This window comes from Piliocolobus tephrosceles, chromosome 9 (assembly GCF_002776525.5).
Source record: "Piliocolobus tephrosceles isolate RC106 chromosome 9, ASM277652v3, whole genome shotgun sequence".
Taxonomy (NCBI): Eukaryota; Metazoa; Chordata; class Mammalia; order Primates; family Cercopithecidae; genus Piliocolobus; species Piliocolobus tephrosceles.
Window position 1 is genome coordinate 70,923,782 of NC_045442.1, and position 18,623 is coordinate 70,942,404.

The window sequence follows — 18,623 nt, forward strand, 5'->3', positions numbered from 1 at the left end:
TGATTACAGCATATAAGCAAAATGATAATGATTATAATCACATACCTTATTACCTCCTGACATAGCAAAACTGCTCTGTCAGTGATATTGACAGTGATATGTTAGATTAAATAAAACACATAGTGTCTTGATGTGTCTCTTTGTAGATTCCCAAAACCATCACAAGCATTGCAGAATATATTTGAACCATGAGCAGGATACCCTCAAATAGGTATTTTTAATCAAATGTAATCCATGTATGGAACACTATCTAGAGAAATTCAATGATTTTATAATGTCACTAAAGTTTCCTAGGCCATTAGACAGAAATGGGAAAGCACAGGTTTGAAATGTGGTATTCTTAAGGAATAAAACAAAAGTAAATCACTTTATCTTAATAGTTTTCTGTGTGAAAATGCATTAATACTCTTGGCTAGTATGACAAACTAGACAAAAATCTGCAGTTTATCCCTCCTAACTTTAATTTTGACTCTAAATTTGGAGCATGAATGAGAAGAAAGAAGTGAAAAGATTAAAAGAAAGGAAAGGTGAGTATTTTTTCCTTCCATCAGTGCCATTGTCCTACCCTCATTTTCTACTATAAATCCCAGTCAGTTCCAAAAGCCACTGAGTATTGCCACTAGTGATCTGGCTGCTGGCAGACCAATCCAAGCGCATCTTAAAATAACCAGTGTTTATTCATCAGGAAATATTCTCAGTGGCATTGTTTTTATTTATTTATTTATTATTATTCTGGTTAGCTTCTCTGCAAATTTTAGACAATCTTTATTTTTAAAAAAATTCTTTAAACTGAATTGGGCAATTTTCAGTTAGAAGCAGCAGCTTAGGAGGGCACTGGAGAATGAGATAAAAACTGGAGCTGGGCAGAACACAAAGCAGAAGAGAGAGGATTTTATATATATATATGTGATGGAAAATTGCATAGTGCCTGATTTAAATGACAGACCTGCTAAGAATTTAAAATGACAATTCTTGGGGTAAAAAGTTTTATAAGGCCTTTTATTATTCTACAAAATCAGTTCAGACTGCAGTGTGTTTTTAAATCTAGCTTTTCTTGAGCTGAGCTGAACTGAACTGATTAATGTTCGTATTTTTAGAACATAAATAAAAATAAGATACTCAAAAGCATGTTTCATTATAAAACCTTTTTTAAACTATTGAAAATTGATTTTAAAAAAAAGAAAATACCTCAAAACCTAAATATATATATATTCTGTGTATTTTCATTGTTTGTGCAACTGAGTAAATGCCAAATGATGAGAATTCATACCTTCTCTATTGGATTATTTATTTCATTTTACTCCAAGTAACAAATTTTCATTTTTTTTTTTTATTTTAGATCTCTAAGAATAATACTTCTGCCCACAGGGGAAACAATGCAATACTTTTCCCTTTTTTCACTTCTTCCATAACCCCTGACTACCCAGAAGATCCTAGACTTGTAGTCTTTCTCTGACCAATGAGGATTCTTTCATCTTACACTGCTGAAGGAGAAAAGTATGGAATTGTGCTATCCAATACAGCATCTACTAGCCACATGTGGCTATTTAAATTAGGATTAATTAAAATTAAATAAAATTTAAAATTCATCACTTCTCAGCCTTTTGGCTAAGATCAAGCGTAAAATTTTAAATTCAGTCCTTCAGTCATACTAGGCACATATTGAGTACTCTATAGACTATGTACCTAGTGACTACTTTATTGGATAATGCAGAATAGATCATATACATCATCACAGAAAGTTTCATTGATCAGCATGGATAGAAAGTCTACAGAGAATGTATTCAGGCGGTGTTGATTACCAAAGAATTACCTTAGGTGATTTTTAGATTCCTGTGTTCTTCACAAATATAAATAATGCAATGAATGATCACCCAGAGTTTCAGAGTTTCTGAAAATAAGACCCTAAATCAGGCGCTGCTGGCTAAGAGAGTGCAGTGTTTTTTTGTAGGTACCTTAACCCCAAAAGAGGACAATTTTAGAACAGTTCAGTTAAGGGAAAGTGATAAGCTAGTACCATACCACTTTGATAGACCCCAAGACAAGGTGGAAGTGACCAGAGAGTGTACCATGAAAGAGAATGTGGGAAGAGTTCCTATTTTAGGTATGATGGCTATGGAATGACCCTAAAAATATGAATATCTAGCAATGACAAAAAAAAAAAAGCAAGACAAACAGCAAAACAAATTTCAAACAGAAAGAACAGGACTATAAAAGCCTCTGAACGAGAGAGTACTTAATGTACTGTGTACTCCAGGAACTGACAGAAGGCCAGTGTGACTGGAATGGAGTGAGTGGGGAGGGAATATGAGATCAAGCTGGCACTGACACATCATATAAACAGCATAACTATTACAGGAGTTTCTATTTGGAAAACAAAACAAAATGGTATGGCTAGATGATTCAATGTGTGGAAACACTACAACTGGTTTTCTACAGAACTAGGTAGACTGTGACAGGATTGCTTAACCTTTGTATAATCAGCTGGTTAAAAATAGAATGAAGATTTTTCTTTATCCAGCCTATCATTGATGGGCATTTGGGTTGGTTCCAAGTCTTTGCTATTGTGAATAGTGCTGCAATAAACATATGTGGGCTTGTGTCTTTATATTAGAATGATTTATAATCCTATGGGTATATACCCAGTAGTGGGATTGCTGAGTCAAATGGTATTTCTTGTTCTAGATCCTTGAGGAATCCAGTTCATGTTCTTTGCACGGACATGGATGAAGCTAGAAACCATCATTCTCAGCAAACTAACACAGGAACAGAAAACCAAACACCACATGTTCTCACTCATAAGTGGGAATTGAACAATGAAAACACATGGACACAGGGAGGGCAGCATCATACACTGGGGTCTGTCAGGGGGTGGGGGGTTAGAGGAGGGATATCATTAGGAGAAATAACTAATGTAGATGACAGGTTGATGGCTGCAGCAAACCACCATGACACGTGTACACCTCTGTAACAAACCTGCACATTCTGCACATGTGTCCCAGAAATTAAAGTATGATTTAAAAAAAAAATTCTAGTAATAATAACACTACTAGTAATTAAAATGAATTTTGTAGTTCTACCAAGATAATAAAGTTGTGTGTAACAGAAAAAATAAAAAAAAGAAATTAAAATGCTACATTGGAAAATACCTATTTCATATAAAACAAGGCAGTAAAGAAGGGATAAAACATATTTTTTAAAATACGACATATGGAAAACAAATAGCTAATGGCAGATATTAATTCAACTATATTAATAATAATGTTAATCTGGAGTAAATAATATAAAAAGGCAGACATTCTCAGACTGGATAAAAAAACTAAGGTCTAACTATATGCTCTCTAAAAGAGATGTATCTTCAATTCAAAGATACAAGTAGGTAAAAAAAAAAAAAAAGAATGAAGACAGTATGTTCTTTGACTTGGAATACAGTGTGATCACTAATGACAATAAAAGCATAATTCTACATTTATAAAATGCTTCACAGTTTATAAAACCTTTCCCAACATATCATTAATACATTCATACTTGCACAAACCTTGAGAGATCGATAGGTTATGTATTGCCATATCAGTTCAACAGATTAAAAAAAAATAGGCTATATGGCTGGGCGCGGTGGCTCCCATGCCTGTAATCCCAGCACTTTGGGAGGCCAAGGTGGGTGGATCACCTGAGGTCAGGAGTTCGAGACCAGCCTGGCCAACATGGTGAAACCCCATCTCTACTTAAAATACAACAAATTAGCCAGGTGTGGTGGCGAACACCTATAATCCCAGCTACTTGGGAGGCTGAGACAGAATTGCTTGTACCAGGATGTGGAGGTTGCCGTGAGCTGAAATCGTGCCATTGCACACCAGCCTGGGCAACAAGAGCGAAACTCCATCTCAAAAAAAAAAAGGCTCTATGGCTTGTTCAAAGTCACATAGCTAATATATTATGTAGCCAGAACCAGAACTCAGTTCTCTTCTGTCTAGTGCTCTTTACTATAAACCACACAGCTTTCTCTCACACATTGTAACATGTTGGAAGAGGAGATTACATTTCAAAATGACTTTGAGAAATGAAAAATATCTTTTTTTATTTTATTATTATTATTATTATTTGACACGGAGTATCGCTCTGTCGCCCAGGCTGGAGTGCATTAGCGCGATCTCAGCTCACTGCAAGCTCCACCTCCTGGGTTCAGCCATTCTCCTGCCTCAGCCTCCCGAGTAGCTGGGACTACAGGCGCCCGCCACCATGCCCCGCTAATTTTTTGTATTTTTAGTAGAGATGCGGTTTCACCGTGTTAGCCAGGATGGTCTCGATCTCCTGACCTCGTGATCCGTCTGCCTCAGCCTCCCAAAGTGCTGGGATTACAGGCGTGAGCCACCGCCCCCAGAGAGAAATGAAAAATATCTTGAAACTCAAAAACTAAAATTCAGCCAGGCACGGTGGCTCATGCCTGTAATCCCAGCACTTTGAGAGGCCGAGGCGGGCAGATCACCTGAGGTCAGGAGTTCGAGACCAGCCTGGCCAACATGGTGAGACCCTGTCTCTACTAAAAATACAAAAATTAGCTGGGTGGGGTGGCGGGCACCTGTAATCCCAGTTACTCGGGAGGCTGAGGCAGGAGAATCGATTGAACCCGGGAGGCGGAGGTTGCAGTGAGCCAAGATCACACCATTGTACTCCAGCCTGGGCAACAAGAGTGAAACTCCATCTCAAAAAAAAAAAAAAGCACTGAAATTCTCTGGAGTAAAAATATCAGCCAAATTAATTAAGAAAAAATAGCAGACTTAAACACAAGATCAGGAATGATTTGTGAATGTGGTAAGAAAATGGTTTAGGATGAACATGCTGTAGTTTTGTGATAAAAACAACAAAAAGCACATTGCTAGCATTTATAGAAGCACTGTAATAATGGTTAAGTGTATTATCCTTGGAGTCAGACTCTGGGTGCTAGTGTGTTCTCCACTGCTTATATTTATGACCTTAGGCACATTACTTAACGTCTGTGACTCAGTTTCTTCATTCATAAAAAGGGATATGTATGAGTACCTACTGCCTAGAGTAGTTCAGATTTAATGAGTACTTTATTTTATTGATTGATTGATTGATTGATTGATTTGATACAGCCTCACTCTGTTGCCCCGGCTGGAATGCAATGGTACAATCTCAGCTCACTGCACCCTCTGCCTCCTGGACTCAGGCAATCTGTAGATTCAGTGCAATCCCTATCAAAATTCCAGTGTCATTCTCTCTCTCCTTTTTTTTTTTTTTTTTTTTTTTTTTGAGACAGGATCTGGCTTTGTCGCCCATGCTGGAGTGCAGTGGTGTGATCTCAGCTCCCTGAAACCTCTGTCTCCCAGGCTCAAGCCATCCTCCTACCTCAGCCTTCTAAGTAGCTGGGACTATAGGTGCATGCCACCACACCCAGCAAATTTTTGTATTTTTTTGTAGAGATGAAGTTTTACTATGTTGCCCAGCCTAGTCTCAAATTCCTAGGCTCAAGCAATTCACCCACCTCCACCTTCCAGAGTGCTGGGATTACAGGCATGAGCCACCACGCCTTACCTTAATGAATACTTTAGAGCTTTATACATGGCTTTTAGTTTCTTCATCTATAAAATAGGGATAATAATAGTACCTACTGACTAGAGAAGTTAAGATTTAATGAGCACTTTAAAGCTATATACATGGCTCATATCTCAATTTTATGAGCTTTCAACTCATACTTCTTACTCCTCCCTGTCTTTGTCTTCTCCCTTATAGCCACTGTAATTGAATGTTCCATACTCAAAACTCTTGAAGCCTTTTCTAGAGATTTTGGGGCAACCTAAGGATGTAACGATTTTGAAGAGTATTAAAATGAGAGTAATTAGAGGAAAGAAGTTAGTATTTAAGTTCTTAGTATATGCTGAATATTGCATTAAGCTATTTCACTTACCTCATCTTCTTTCATCCTCACAATTTTTAACTTTTTATTTTAAAATAACTTAAGTCTTAGAAAAATTACAAAAATAGTACAGAATTCCCACATACCCTTCACCCAGTTTCCCCTAATATTAACATCTTACATAACCAAAGTATAATGAATAACAGAAAATTAACATTGAACTGCAATAACTGAACTATATACAGGCTTTATTCTGGTTTCAACTGTTTTTTCTCTAATTTCCTTTTTCTGTTTCAGAATCAAATCCCACTTTGCATATTTGTCATGTCTCCTTAGTCTCTTCTAATCTGTGATAGTTCCTCACTCTTGTTGTTCATGAACTTTATGCTTTTGAAAAGTACTGGTCAATCATTTTTGTAGAATGTCCTTCCATTTGAGTTTGTCTGATGTTTTCTCATGATTACATTGAGATTAGGCATTTTTGGCAGGGAAACCACAGAAGTGATATTCCTTTCTTGGTGCATCATATTAAGGAGGTACACAGTCTCACAGTTTCTTATTGTTGGTGATGCTAAACTTTGATCACTAGGTTTAGGTGGTGTTTGCTAGTTTATCCTCTGTAAAGTTACTATTTTCCCATTGTATTTAATAAATATCTTGGAGGAGATACTACTTTGGGGCTATGAAAGCATTCTGTTTTATCCACTAATTTTAGCATCACTAAACTGATCTATCTGGGTTAAGGTGATGTCTGTCAATTTTCTCTGCTATAACATTTTTATTTTTTCTTTTGTAATGAATATCTTAGGGGGACATGCTTTGAGACTAAATATCCTGTTTTCTTTAACCTTTTGCCCACTAATCTTAGCATACTTATCCCCCAAAATCTTTTAATGTGAACATTTTCTTAGTTTTGTAGATGAGGAAATGGAGCTTCGAGAGGTTTATTAACCTGCCCCAAATCATACAAATAGTAAATCCAAGCCTGTCATATTCTAAAAGTCCTTGTAATTTCATTGTTTGTTAAGATGTGTGAGCTTAATTGTAAGGGAGAAGACCTGTTGGGGACAGAGGAGAGGAATTACTGTAGAAAGAGAAATAAAATTTTACATACATCTGGGAAGAATTATGTTTTGTACTTGGAAAGTTTATTTTGTCCTTTAATTGCCATTTTATGAGGTTTAATTTGAGACATAAGAAACATTTCTTTGATTAAATTACCAAAGCTCTCAACAAAATATATCTTCTCAAAGGGTTGGTAGAAAGCAACCATGGAATCTTTTTTTTTTTTTTTTTTTTTTTTTGAGATGATGTCTCGTTCTGTCACCAGGCTGGAGTGCAGTGGCACAATCTCTGCACACTGCAACCTTTCCCTCCTGGGTTCAAGCAATTCTCCTGCCTCAGCCCTCTGGAGTAGCTGGGACTACAGGCACATGCCACCACGCCCTACTAATTTTTGTATTTTTAGTAGAGACGGAATTTCACCATCTTGACCAGGATGGTCTTGATCTGTTGACCTCATAATCTGCCCGCCTCGGCCTCCCAAAGTGCTGGGATTACCACTACATCCGGCCGGAATCTTATTCTTAATGTATTCCTTATACCACCTTGAAGAAAGACTTTATTTTAAAGAACATCTAGTATAGTCATAAGATTCTGCTTTCAGGATGATAAAGTGAATGTGTTTGTCTCTTATCTTTATTAAATATGAGCTGTACTTAATCAAAAGCAAAAATCCCATAGTAGTAAAATATATTTGTGGTAAGGAAATTGCCAAAATATACATGAGTTGTTTTAATTATATGCTTACATTTATTTAGGTGAGTGAAGATATTACATGGCATTTTTTCGGTCCTTTCAGCTGTTACTAGTCATTTCTAAAAGTCTGTCTCCTGAAACTAAGGGAATTTCTTCTCATCTTATCAGAGTTCAGGCTTAGTTCTGTTCTAAAATAAGCAACCGAAAGCGAAAGAGTCAGCATGTTTGAAAAGTCAGTAGCGCTGTCCCCCTCCAAATGGCTATTCTTTTTCAGAAACAACTGTCCTCTAGAAGTCATCCTGTTATGTATATTAGAAGCTTAGCTTCATGTATTATCTGGAATTTATTAAATATTGAGTGAACAAACAATATAAAAGTATTTCACTACAGATTGTCATCCCTTTAAAAATACCGGTTTCTGGTGATGTTTGTAACCATTGCAAACCATTGTGACCTGTCTGCTTTGCTTGCCTAAATGTTTCTCTCTCATATATTCTATCTGTTCTCTTATATATCCTTCATTTATGCCACTCAGCTGTATTTCCCCTCTGATAGGTGTTTCTTTCTTTGTAACTATTTGAAACTTTGCATAATGATAGAATAAATTAGTTTTGTTAGCAAAGCCCAAAAAGATGGACCGTTTTAGAAGCCCACTGAATACAGACATGGATTTTCAAATTATCCAAAATGGTTGAAAAGATGATTCTAAAACTTCTGCCTTTAGCTCAAGAGTTAGGTTTCAAGATTTCAGTAAACTTCAGTAAAGATTTCAGTAAAACTTTATGGCCTGTGTGGCGTGAAAAACAGCATCAGGGTTTGACAATTAGTTTGTCATTTTTTAAACTTTATACTTTTTAAAGAAAATTAAGTCTTTGTAGGAAAGGATTAGCATTTCTTTCTCTCAAATCAGTCCTTTGAAAAATTGGCATTATAAGACCTGTATTTTTTCCAAAGTCAGCATAATTATGTTCTTTAACCCTCTAAAATAATTAAATTTTCCTCTTTATAAAAACCTGTCTTTAATTGGGAATTTGAAAACTGCCTGGATATTTGCTGATACTTAGTCATTATTAATAATTTTTGAAGTATGATAATAGTTTTATGGTTATGTTTATCATTACCTTTCAAAGATATATACTAAAACATTTATAGATGAAATTATATATAGTTCTTGGGGTTTACTTTAGAATAATCTGAAAAGCAAGTGGATGAGGATATAGGTGAAAGAAGATTCATCATACATTTTAAATTTGTGTAGATCGTTGATAGGTTCCTTGGAAGTCACTGTGCTATTCTATTTACTTTTGTATATGGTTTTAAAAAAATGTAATGTCTCTTAATAGATATGCAGGTCTCTTATTTTGATCAACAGAAGCTAAATTGTTAAACTACTAATAAAGTTTTGTTTTATTTTATTGGTCATGAGAATTTTTTCCTTCCTTCTGTTAATAGACTAAAGACATTAAAGAGATAGCCAAAAAGACACAAGCCCTGCCAAAGATGAACTCAAAGAGGCAGCGAATCGTGATCTTCACCCAAGGGAGAGATGACACTATAATGGCTACAGGTACATGTGGGAAATTTGTGATGAATCTAGTATTACGGAGATTAATCATTTACAAAAGAATTCTGTTTTCTTTCTATTATAATATGTACACTATACATGTACAATATATATAAAATAAAGTATTTTACTTTAATAAATATTTCTACCCTGTATCTCAGTAGAAAAGATTTCATGTTCAAGAAGATAATTTATTAAAATTTAGTTAAATAAACCACTTGGATATAATTTACTTAATTATTTTGGGAATTTTGTCAATCAAGAAATATCTTTCCTAAAAAAAAGGATACATTTCATTTATAAAATACCTGCACTAGAGTAAAATAAATTTACTCAATTATGAACAAAAACAATCCAGAACTAAGTTACATTTTCCATTTTTCCTTCAAGAAGAAAATCTCATTTTTTGTTTTATTTTACCATCTATTTTATAGCACTCATAAAACAGGAATTTCATCTAGTAAGCAAACATGTTATTGATTAAAATGATTAATAGTGTTAATATGGAACTACCCACTATTAAAACCAAAATATAAATGTTTTAATTCTGTCTGTACCATTCAGATTAAAACCAATCAGTTGATTAGTTATTATTGTAAACCAGAGCAATTTAGTATTACCTATGTGTTTGTTCAGTACTCTGCTGAACACTGAAATATAAAATAGGAACCTTAAAGACCTAATTGGGAATTAAAATAGTATTCATAAAATATAAGTACAAAGTAAAATATAATTATAGTTCTTATCTATTGGTGCAAACTATATGGATTGTATTGACTCAGGAGATCAGTAAATCTTGAAAAAAGATGTTATAGTGAATATGAAATACATTTGTGTTGAATTAAATATAAAGCCTGAAACTGGTCAAAGATGAAATTATTGTCAGGATATTTTCTTTCTTTTTTAAAATAAATTTTATTGTTTATATTTGAGGTTTATAACATGATGTTATAGGATAGATACATATAGATCAACTTTCTTATTTCAGAATAGTAAAAAGCAAGATTCAGAGATTTGTTTCAAAAAATACTTGCTTCAAAGTAATTCAGTGAGTGTTAAAGTGAAGGTATAAATGAAATGAGACTGGTAATGAATTAATTGTTGAAGCTAGACAGTGGATATATGGGGGCATCATTATGCTATTATCTCCACTTATGGATATGTTTTAAATTATCTATAATTAAAACCTTAAAAAAAGAAAGAAAAGTTTTTTTTTAAAAATTTCAAACAAGATTCAGAGATGTTGAGTGGCTTTCCCAAGATACATTGATATCCTTGCTAATCCTTAAATTCTAGGAAGAATTTAAAGAAAGGAGGACAAGTGGGCACAGTGGTTCACACCTGTAACTCTAGCACTTTAGGAAGTCAAGGTGGGAGGATTGCTTGATCCCAGGAGTTGGAGAGCAGCCTTAGTAACAGCAAGACCTAATCTCTAGAAAAAATAAGTTTTAAAAAAAATTAGCTGAGGGAGTAGTGACACATGCCATAGTCCTGGCTACTTGGGAGGTTGATGCAAGAAGATCACTTGAGCCCAGAAGTTCGAGGCTGTGTTGAGCTATGATCTCTCTACTGCACCCTAGCATGGGTGACAGATCAAGACCCTGTCTCCAAAAAACAGAACAAAAAAAAGGACGGAGAGCAATGGAGTCAAAGAGGATCAAGTAAGCAAAGGCACAAGTACTAGCAATATTTTATTGTGGTGGCAGAAAGAACCAGGTTGTTAATTTGTACAAGAGAGAAAAGAAACCATGAAAAGGTATCCCTGCATTGATACAAACTATCTGAATTGCTTTCTTCCTATAGTATAAGGATTATTCCTGTCTTAACAGTAAACAGTTTAGAAAAGTGAAAAACATGCAGGCTTCTTATGGGAATTGTAGTACTACCTTCAGATTTACAAAATATTCTTTGGTTGCTCTTTGTGGAGACATTCATTTTAAGTCTTTGTATATTCTAGATATACATACTATACAAGTGTCTTCCTCATTGTGAATTTGCAGTTTTCCCAAAATTGAAAATTAACCTCCCCATCCTGTGACTGTATTTCCTTGTGAACTCATTTTATTCTTTATTAAATCTATTAAGCCATTCTTAGGAATGCTTACAAGCTGGAATTTATTTGAGGAAAGACACTGGCTAATCTTTGCTGTTCCTACCATATGAAAATGAACTTAAATTAGAGGATGCACTATATCTGCAATGCATGATAAATACAAGATGGATAGAGAATCTGTTCAGTGGTGTCAGCTACAAAAGCAAACATGATAAATGTTAATGCAGTTTTGAGCCCTGGGATAAGCTATTCAGTGCACAAGCGTAGCTGAATCTCTTTGCTATGTTGTTATTCATTGCAGCCAAATAAATGTCAATAATAAAAGAGAATTAAAGATTTTCATTTCCCAGAGGCAGTCCTCTAATACGGCTTGATCTTTCATTTCATTTGTAATTCGTTCTCATGTCAGGATGCAATCATTCGCCAGGCTCTGGGTGTCATGTTAAGCCATTTAATAATGATTAAGAACATAAAAATGCTTGGCCTGTGGGGCAATTCACAAAAGAGATGCCAATTTGTTATTGTTTTCCCTCCTTTCCTCTTGAATATGGATCAGCTTTTTCCCACCTCCTAGCATTAAAATACTGATGGAAGATAGAGAGAGAAAGTGTCCCTTAATTTACCATAAGTGACATTCCAGAATGGCACAAGGCAGTGCTAACACACATATTAAAAGACTAATTAGGAATCATTGTGCCTTAAACCTATTTTTTTAAATTATACTTTACATTCTGGGATACATGTACAGAATGTGCATGTTGGTTACATAGGTATACATGTGCCATGGTGATTTCCTACATCTATCAACCCATCATCCACATTAGCTATTTCTCCTAATGCTATCTCTCCCCAACCCCCCCGCCCTGCCACCTCCCAACAGACCCTGGTGTGTGATGTTGCCCTCCCTGTGTCCGTGTGTTCTCATTGTTCAACTCCTACTTATGAGTGAGAACATTCAGTGTTTAGTTTTCTATTCCTGTGTTAGTTTGCTGAGAATGATGGTTTCCAGCTTCATCCATGTCCCTGCAAAGGACATGAACTCATCCTTTTTATGGCTGCATAGTATTCCATGGTGTATATGTGCCACATTTTCTTTATCCAGTCTATCTTTGATGGGCATTTGGGTTGTTTCCAAGTCTTTGCTATTGTGAATATACGTGTGTATGTGTCTTTATAGCAGAATGATTTATAATCCTTTGGGTATATACCCAGTAATGGGATTGCTGGGTCAAATGGTATTTCTGGTTCTAGATCCTTGAGGAATCGCCACACTGTTTTCCACAATGGTTGAACTAATTTACACTCCCACCAACAGTGTAAAAGCATTCCTGTTTCTCCACATCCTCGGCAGCATCTGTTGTTTCCTGACTTTTTAGTGATCACCATTCTAACTGATGTGAGATGGTATCTCATTGTGGTTTTGATTTTCACTTCTCTAATGACCAGGGATGATGAGCTTTTTTTCATATGTTTGTTGGCTGCATAAATACCTTCTTTTGAGAGTGTCTGTTCATATCCTTTGCCCACTTTTTGATGGGGTTGTTTCTTCTAAGTTTGTTTAAGTTCTTTGTAGATTCTGGATATTGGCCATTTGTCAGATGGATAGATTGCAAAAATTTTCTCCCATTCTGTAGGTTGCCTGTTCACTCTGATGATAGTTTCATTTGCTGTGTAGAAGTTCTTAATTTAATTAGATCACATTTGTCAGTATTGGTTTTTGTTGCCATTGCTTTTGGTGTTTTAGTCATGAAGTCTTTGCCCATGCCTATGTCCTGAATGGTATTTCCTAGGTTTTCTTCTAGGGTTTTTATGGTTGTAGGTCTTACATTTAAGTCTTTAATCCATCTTGAGTTAATTTTTGTATAAGGTGTAAAGAAGGGGTCCAGTTTCAGTTTTCTGCCTATGGCTAGTCAGTTTTCCCAAAACCATTTATTAAATAGGGAATGCTTTCCCCATTGTTTGTTTTTGTCAGGTTTCTCAAAGATCAGATGGTTGTAAATGTGTGGCGTTATTTCTGAGGCCTCTGTTCTGTTCCATTGATCTATATGTCTGTTTTTGTACCAGTACCATGCTCTTTTGGTTACTGTTGCCTTGTAGTACAGTTTGAAGTCAGGAAGCATGATGCCTCCAGCTTTGTTCTTTTTGCTTAAGATTGTCTTGGCTATACAGGCTCTTTTTTGGTTCCATATGAAATTTATTTTTTTCTAATCCTGTGAAGAAAGTCAGTGGTAGGTTGATGGGGATAGCATTGAATCTGTAAATTACTTTGGGTATTATGGCTCTTTTCATAATATTGATTCTTCCTATCCGTGAGCATGGAATGTTTTTCCATTTGTTTGTGTCCTCTCTTATTTCCTTGAGCAGTGGTTTGTAGTTCTCCTTGAAGAGGTCCTTCACATCCCTTTTAAGTTGTATTCTTAGTTATTTTATTCTCTTTGAAGCAATTGTGAATGGGAGTTCACTCATGATTTGGCTCTCTGTCTATTATTGGTGTATAGGAATGCTTGTGATTTTAGCACATTGATTTTGTGTCCTGAGACTTTGCTGAAATTGCTTCTCAGCTTAAGGAAATTTTGGGCTGAGACGATGGGGTTTTCTAAATATACAGTCATGTCATCTGCAGACAGAGACAATTTGACTTCCTCTTTTCCTATTTGAATACCCTTTATTTCTTTCTCTTGCCTGATTGCCCTGGTCAGAGCTTCCAATACTGTCTTGAATAGGAGTGGTGAGACAAGGCATCCATCCTTGTCTTGTGCTGGTTTTCAAAGGCAATCCTTCCAGCTTTTGCCCATTCGGTGTGATATTGGCTGTGGGTTTGTCATAAATAGTTCTTATTATTTTGAGATATGTTCCATCAATACCTAGTTTTTTGAGAGTTTTTAGCATGAGGGAGTGTTGAATTTTATTGAAGGCCTTTTCTCCATCTATTGAGATACTCATGTAGCTTTTGTCGTTGGTTCTGTTTATATGATGGATTACGTTTGTTAATTTGTGTATGTTGAACCAGCCTTGCATCCCAGGGATGAAGCCGACTTGATCGTGATGGATAAGCTTTTTGATGTGCTGCTGGATTCAGTTTGCCAGAATTTTATTGAGGACTTTTGCGTCAATGTTCATCAGGGATATTGGCCTGAAATTTTCTTTTTTTGTTGTCTCTGCCAGGTTTTGGTATCAGGATGATGCTGGCCCCATAAAATAAGTTAGAGAATAGTTTCAGAAGGAATGGTACCAGCTCCTCTTTGTACCTCTGGTAGAATTCAGCTGTGAATCCATCTGCTCCTGCGCTTTTCATTATTTCAGAGCCTGTTATTGGTCTATTCAGGGATTCAACTCCTTCCTGGTTTAGTTTTGGGAGAGTGTATGTGTCCAGGAATTTATCCATTTCTTCTAGATTTTCTAGTTTATTTGTGTATAGATATTTATAGTATCCTCTGATGGTAGTTTATATTTCTGTGGGATCAGTGGTGATCTCCCTTTATCATTTTTTATTATGTCTATTTGATTCTACTCTCTTTTCTTCTTTATTAGTCTGGCTAGCAGTCTATCTATTTTGTTAACCTTTTCAAAAAACCAACTCCTGGATTCATTGAGTTTTGGAAGGATTTTTTTTTGTCTATCTCCTTCAGTTCTGCTCTGATCTTAGTTATTTCTTGCCTTCTGCTAGGTTTTGAATTTGTTTGCTCTTGCTTCTCTAGTTCTTTTAATTGTGATATTAGGATTTTGATTTTAGATCTTTCCTGCTTTCTCCTGTGGGCATTTAGTGCTATAAATGTCCCTCTTAACACTGCTTTAGCTGTGTCTCAGAGATTCTGGTACATTGTGTCTCTGTTCTCATTGGTTTTAAAGAACTTATTTATTTCTGCCTTAATTTCATTATTTACCCAGTAGTCATTCAGGGGCAGATTGTTCAGTTACCATGCAGTTGTTTTGAGTGAGTTTCTTAGTCCTGAGTTCTAATATGATTGCACTGTGGTCTGAGAGACTGTTTGTTATGATTTCCATTATTTTGCATGTGCTGAGGAGTGTTTTACTTCCAATTATGTGGTCAATTTTAGAATAAGTGCGATGTGGTGCTGAGAAGAATGTATAGTCTGTTGATTTGGGGTGGAGAGTTCTGTAGATGTCTGTTAGGTCTGCTTGGCCAGAGCTGAGTTTAAGTCCTGAATATCATTGTTAATTTTCAGTCTCATTGATCTAATATTGACAGTGGGGTGTTAAAATCTCCCACTATTATTGTGTGGAAGTCTAGGTCTCTTTGTAGATCTCTAAGAACTTGCTTTATGAATCTGGGTGCTCCTGTATTGGGTGCATGTATATTTAGGATAGTTCGCTCTTCTTGTTGCATCGATCCCTTCACCCTTATGTAATGCCCTTCTTTGTCTTTTTTGATCTTTGTTGGTTTAAAGTCTGTTTTATCAGAGACTAAGATTACAACCCCTGCTTTTTTTTTGCTTTCCACTTGCTTTGTAAATATTCCTCCATCCCTTTATTTTGAGCCAATGTGCGTCTTCACACGTGAGATGGGGCTCCTGAATACTGCACACCGATGGGTCTTGATTCTTTATCCAATTTGCCAGTCTGTGTCTTTTAATTGGGGCATTTAGCCCATTTACATTTAAGGTGAATATATTATGTGTGAATTTGATCCTGTCATTATGATGCTAGCTGGTTATTTTGCCCATTAGTTGATGCAGTTTCTTCATAGTCTTGATGGTCTTTACAATTTGGTATGTTTTTGCAGTGGCTGGTACCAGTTTTTCCTTTCCATATTTAGTGTTTCATTCAGGAGCTCTTGTAAGGCAGGCCTGGGGGTGACAAAATCTCAGCATTTGCTTGTCTGTAAAGGATTTTATTTCTCCTTTGCTTATAAAGCTTAGTTTGGCTGGATATGAAATTCTGGGTTGAAAATTCTTTTCTTTAAGAATGTTAAATATTGACCCCCCACTCTCTTCTGGCTCATAGGGTTTCTGCAGAGGGATCCGCTGTTAGTCTGAATGGCTTCCCTTTGTGGGTAACCCAACCTTTCTCTCTGGCTGCCCTTAACGTTTTCTCCTTCATTTCAATCTTGGTGAATCTGAGGATTATGTGTTTTGGGGTCGTTCTTCTCAAGGAGTATCTTTGTGGTGTTCTGTGTATTTCCTGAATGTGAACGTTGGCCTGTCTTGCTAGGTTGGGGAAGCTCTCTTGGATAATATTCTGAAGAGTGTTTTCCAACTTGGTTCCATTCTCCCCATCACTTTCAGGTACACCAATCAAATGTAGGTTTGGTCTTTTCATATAGTCCCGTATTTCTTGGAGGTTTGTTCATTCCTTTCCATTCTTTTTTCTCTAATCTTATCTTCATGCTTTATTTTGTTTTGTTGATCTTCAATCTCTGATATCCTTTCTTCTATTGATACTTGTGTATGCTTCACGAAGTGTTCGTGCTGTGTTTTTCAGCTCCATCAGGTCATTTATGTTCTTCTCTAAACTGGTTATTCTAGTTAGCAATTCCTCTAACCTTTTATCAAGGTTCTTAGTTTCCTTGCATTGGTTTAGAACATGCTCCTTTAGCTCGGCGGAGTTTGTTATTACCCACCTTCTGAAGTCAACTTTTGTCAATTTGTCAAACTTATTCTCTGTCCAGTTTGTTCCCTTGCTGGCGAGGAGTTGTGATCCTTTGGAGGAGAAGAGTCATTCTGGTTTTTGGAATTTTCAGCCTTTTTGCACTGGTTTTTCCTCATCTTTGTGGATTTATCTACCTTTGGTCTTTGATGCTGGTGACCTTCAGATGGGTTTTTGTGTGGACATCCTTTTTGTTGATGTTGGTGCTATTCCTTTCTGTTTGTTAGTTTTCCTTCTAACGGACAGGCCCCTCTGCTGCAGGTCTGCTGGAATTTGCTGGAGGTCTACTCCAGATCCTGTTTGCCTGGGTATCACCAGCAGAGGCTGCAGACAGCAAAGATTGCTGCCTGTTCCTTCCTCTGGAAGCTTCGTCCCAGAGAGGCACCCGCCAGATGCCAGCCAGAGCTCTCCATTATGAAGGGTCTGTCGACCCTTGCTAGGAGGTATCTCCCAGTCAAGAGGCATTAGGGTCAGGGACACACTTGAGGAGGCAGTCTGTCGCTTAGCAGAGCTCGAGCGCTGTGCTGGGAGATTCGCTGCTCTCTTCAGAGCCGGTAGGCAGGAAAGTTTAAGTCTGCTGAAGCTGTGCCCACAGCTGTTCCTTCCCTCAGGTGCTCTGTCCCAGAGAGATGGGAGTTTTATCTGTAAGCCCCTGACTGGGGCTGCTGCCTTTCTTTCAGAGATGCCCTGCCCAGAGAGGAGGAATCTAGAGAGGCAGTCTGGCTACAGCAGCTTTTCCAAGCTGCAGTGGGCTCCACTCAGTTCAAACTTTTTTTGTGAACTTTGTTTGTGTCTTTGTTTACACTGTGAGGGGAAAACCACCTACTCAAGCCTCAGTAATGGTGGTCACTCCCCACCATCACCAAGCTTGAGTGTCCCAGGTCAACTTCTGGCTGCTGTGCTGGCAGCAAGAATTTCAAGCCAGTGGATCTTAGCTTGCTGGGCTCCGTGGGAGTGGGCTCTGCTGATCTAGACCACTTGGCTCCCTGGCTTTAGCTCCCTTTCCAGGGCAGCAAACAGTTGCGTCTCACTGGCGTTCCACGCACCACTATGGTATGAACAAGCTCTCCTGCAGCTAGCTAGGTGTCTGCCCAAAGAGCCGCCCAGTTTTGTGCCTGAAACCCAGGGCCCTGGTGGTGTAGGCACCAGAGGGAATCTCCTGGTCTGTTGAGTTGTGAAGAGCATGGGAAAAGCATAGTATCTGGGCCGGAGTGCACCATTTCTCACGGCACAGCCCCTCATGGCTTCCCTTGACTAGGGGAGGGAGATCCCGGACCCCTTGCACTTCCCTGGTATGGCGACGCCCCACCCTGCTTCCGCTCGCCCTCCGTGGGCTGCATCCACTGTCTAATCAGTCCCAGTGAGATGAGCCAGGTCTCTCAGTTGGAAATGTAGAAATCACCCGCCGTCTACGTTGATCTTGCTGGGAGGTGCAGACCAAAGCTGTTCCTATTCAGCCATCTTGCCAGCTACCCAAACTTATTTTTAAATGATCACACTGTTAAGTTTGCAGTACTTAGTGATAATGTATCGAAATGTTTCCTTGGAATTTTATTCTACAGACCTATCTCCTTTTGAGATATGATATCTATAAACTACTTTCTCTTATTTTATAAATTTAATTCTTTAAATTGCCAGTGAATCTAAAGTATTTTCCACTCACCTGTTTTATGGGTCATACCTCTTTCAGATTGAGTTTCCATCTACCCTAGAGGTTCTGTCACATACCAATCATTGTTTCAGTCCTTGCAGGTTAATTGAGT

The 18,623-nt window shown here is 37.2% G+C and overlaps 1 protein-coding gene across 3 annotated transcripts in view; it reads left to right on the forward strand.

Annotated features, from left to right (window-relative positions):
* ADK (adenosine kinase) overlaps positions 1–18,623 on the forward strand; it is a 591,886-nt gene that overhangs the window by 464,076 nt on the left and 109,187 nt on the right. For all 3 annotated transcript variants that reach the window (XM_023204899.2, XM_031936187.1, XM_023204900.1), the window contains exon 9: positions 9,089–9,203. In XM_023204899.2, coding sequence (XP_023060667.1) covers positions 9,089–9,203 — 115 coding nt within the window. The remainder of the gene's footprint in view (positions 1–9,088; positions 9,204–18,623) is intronic.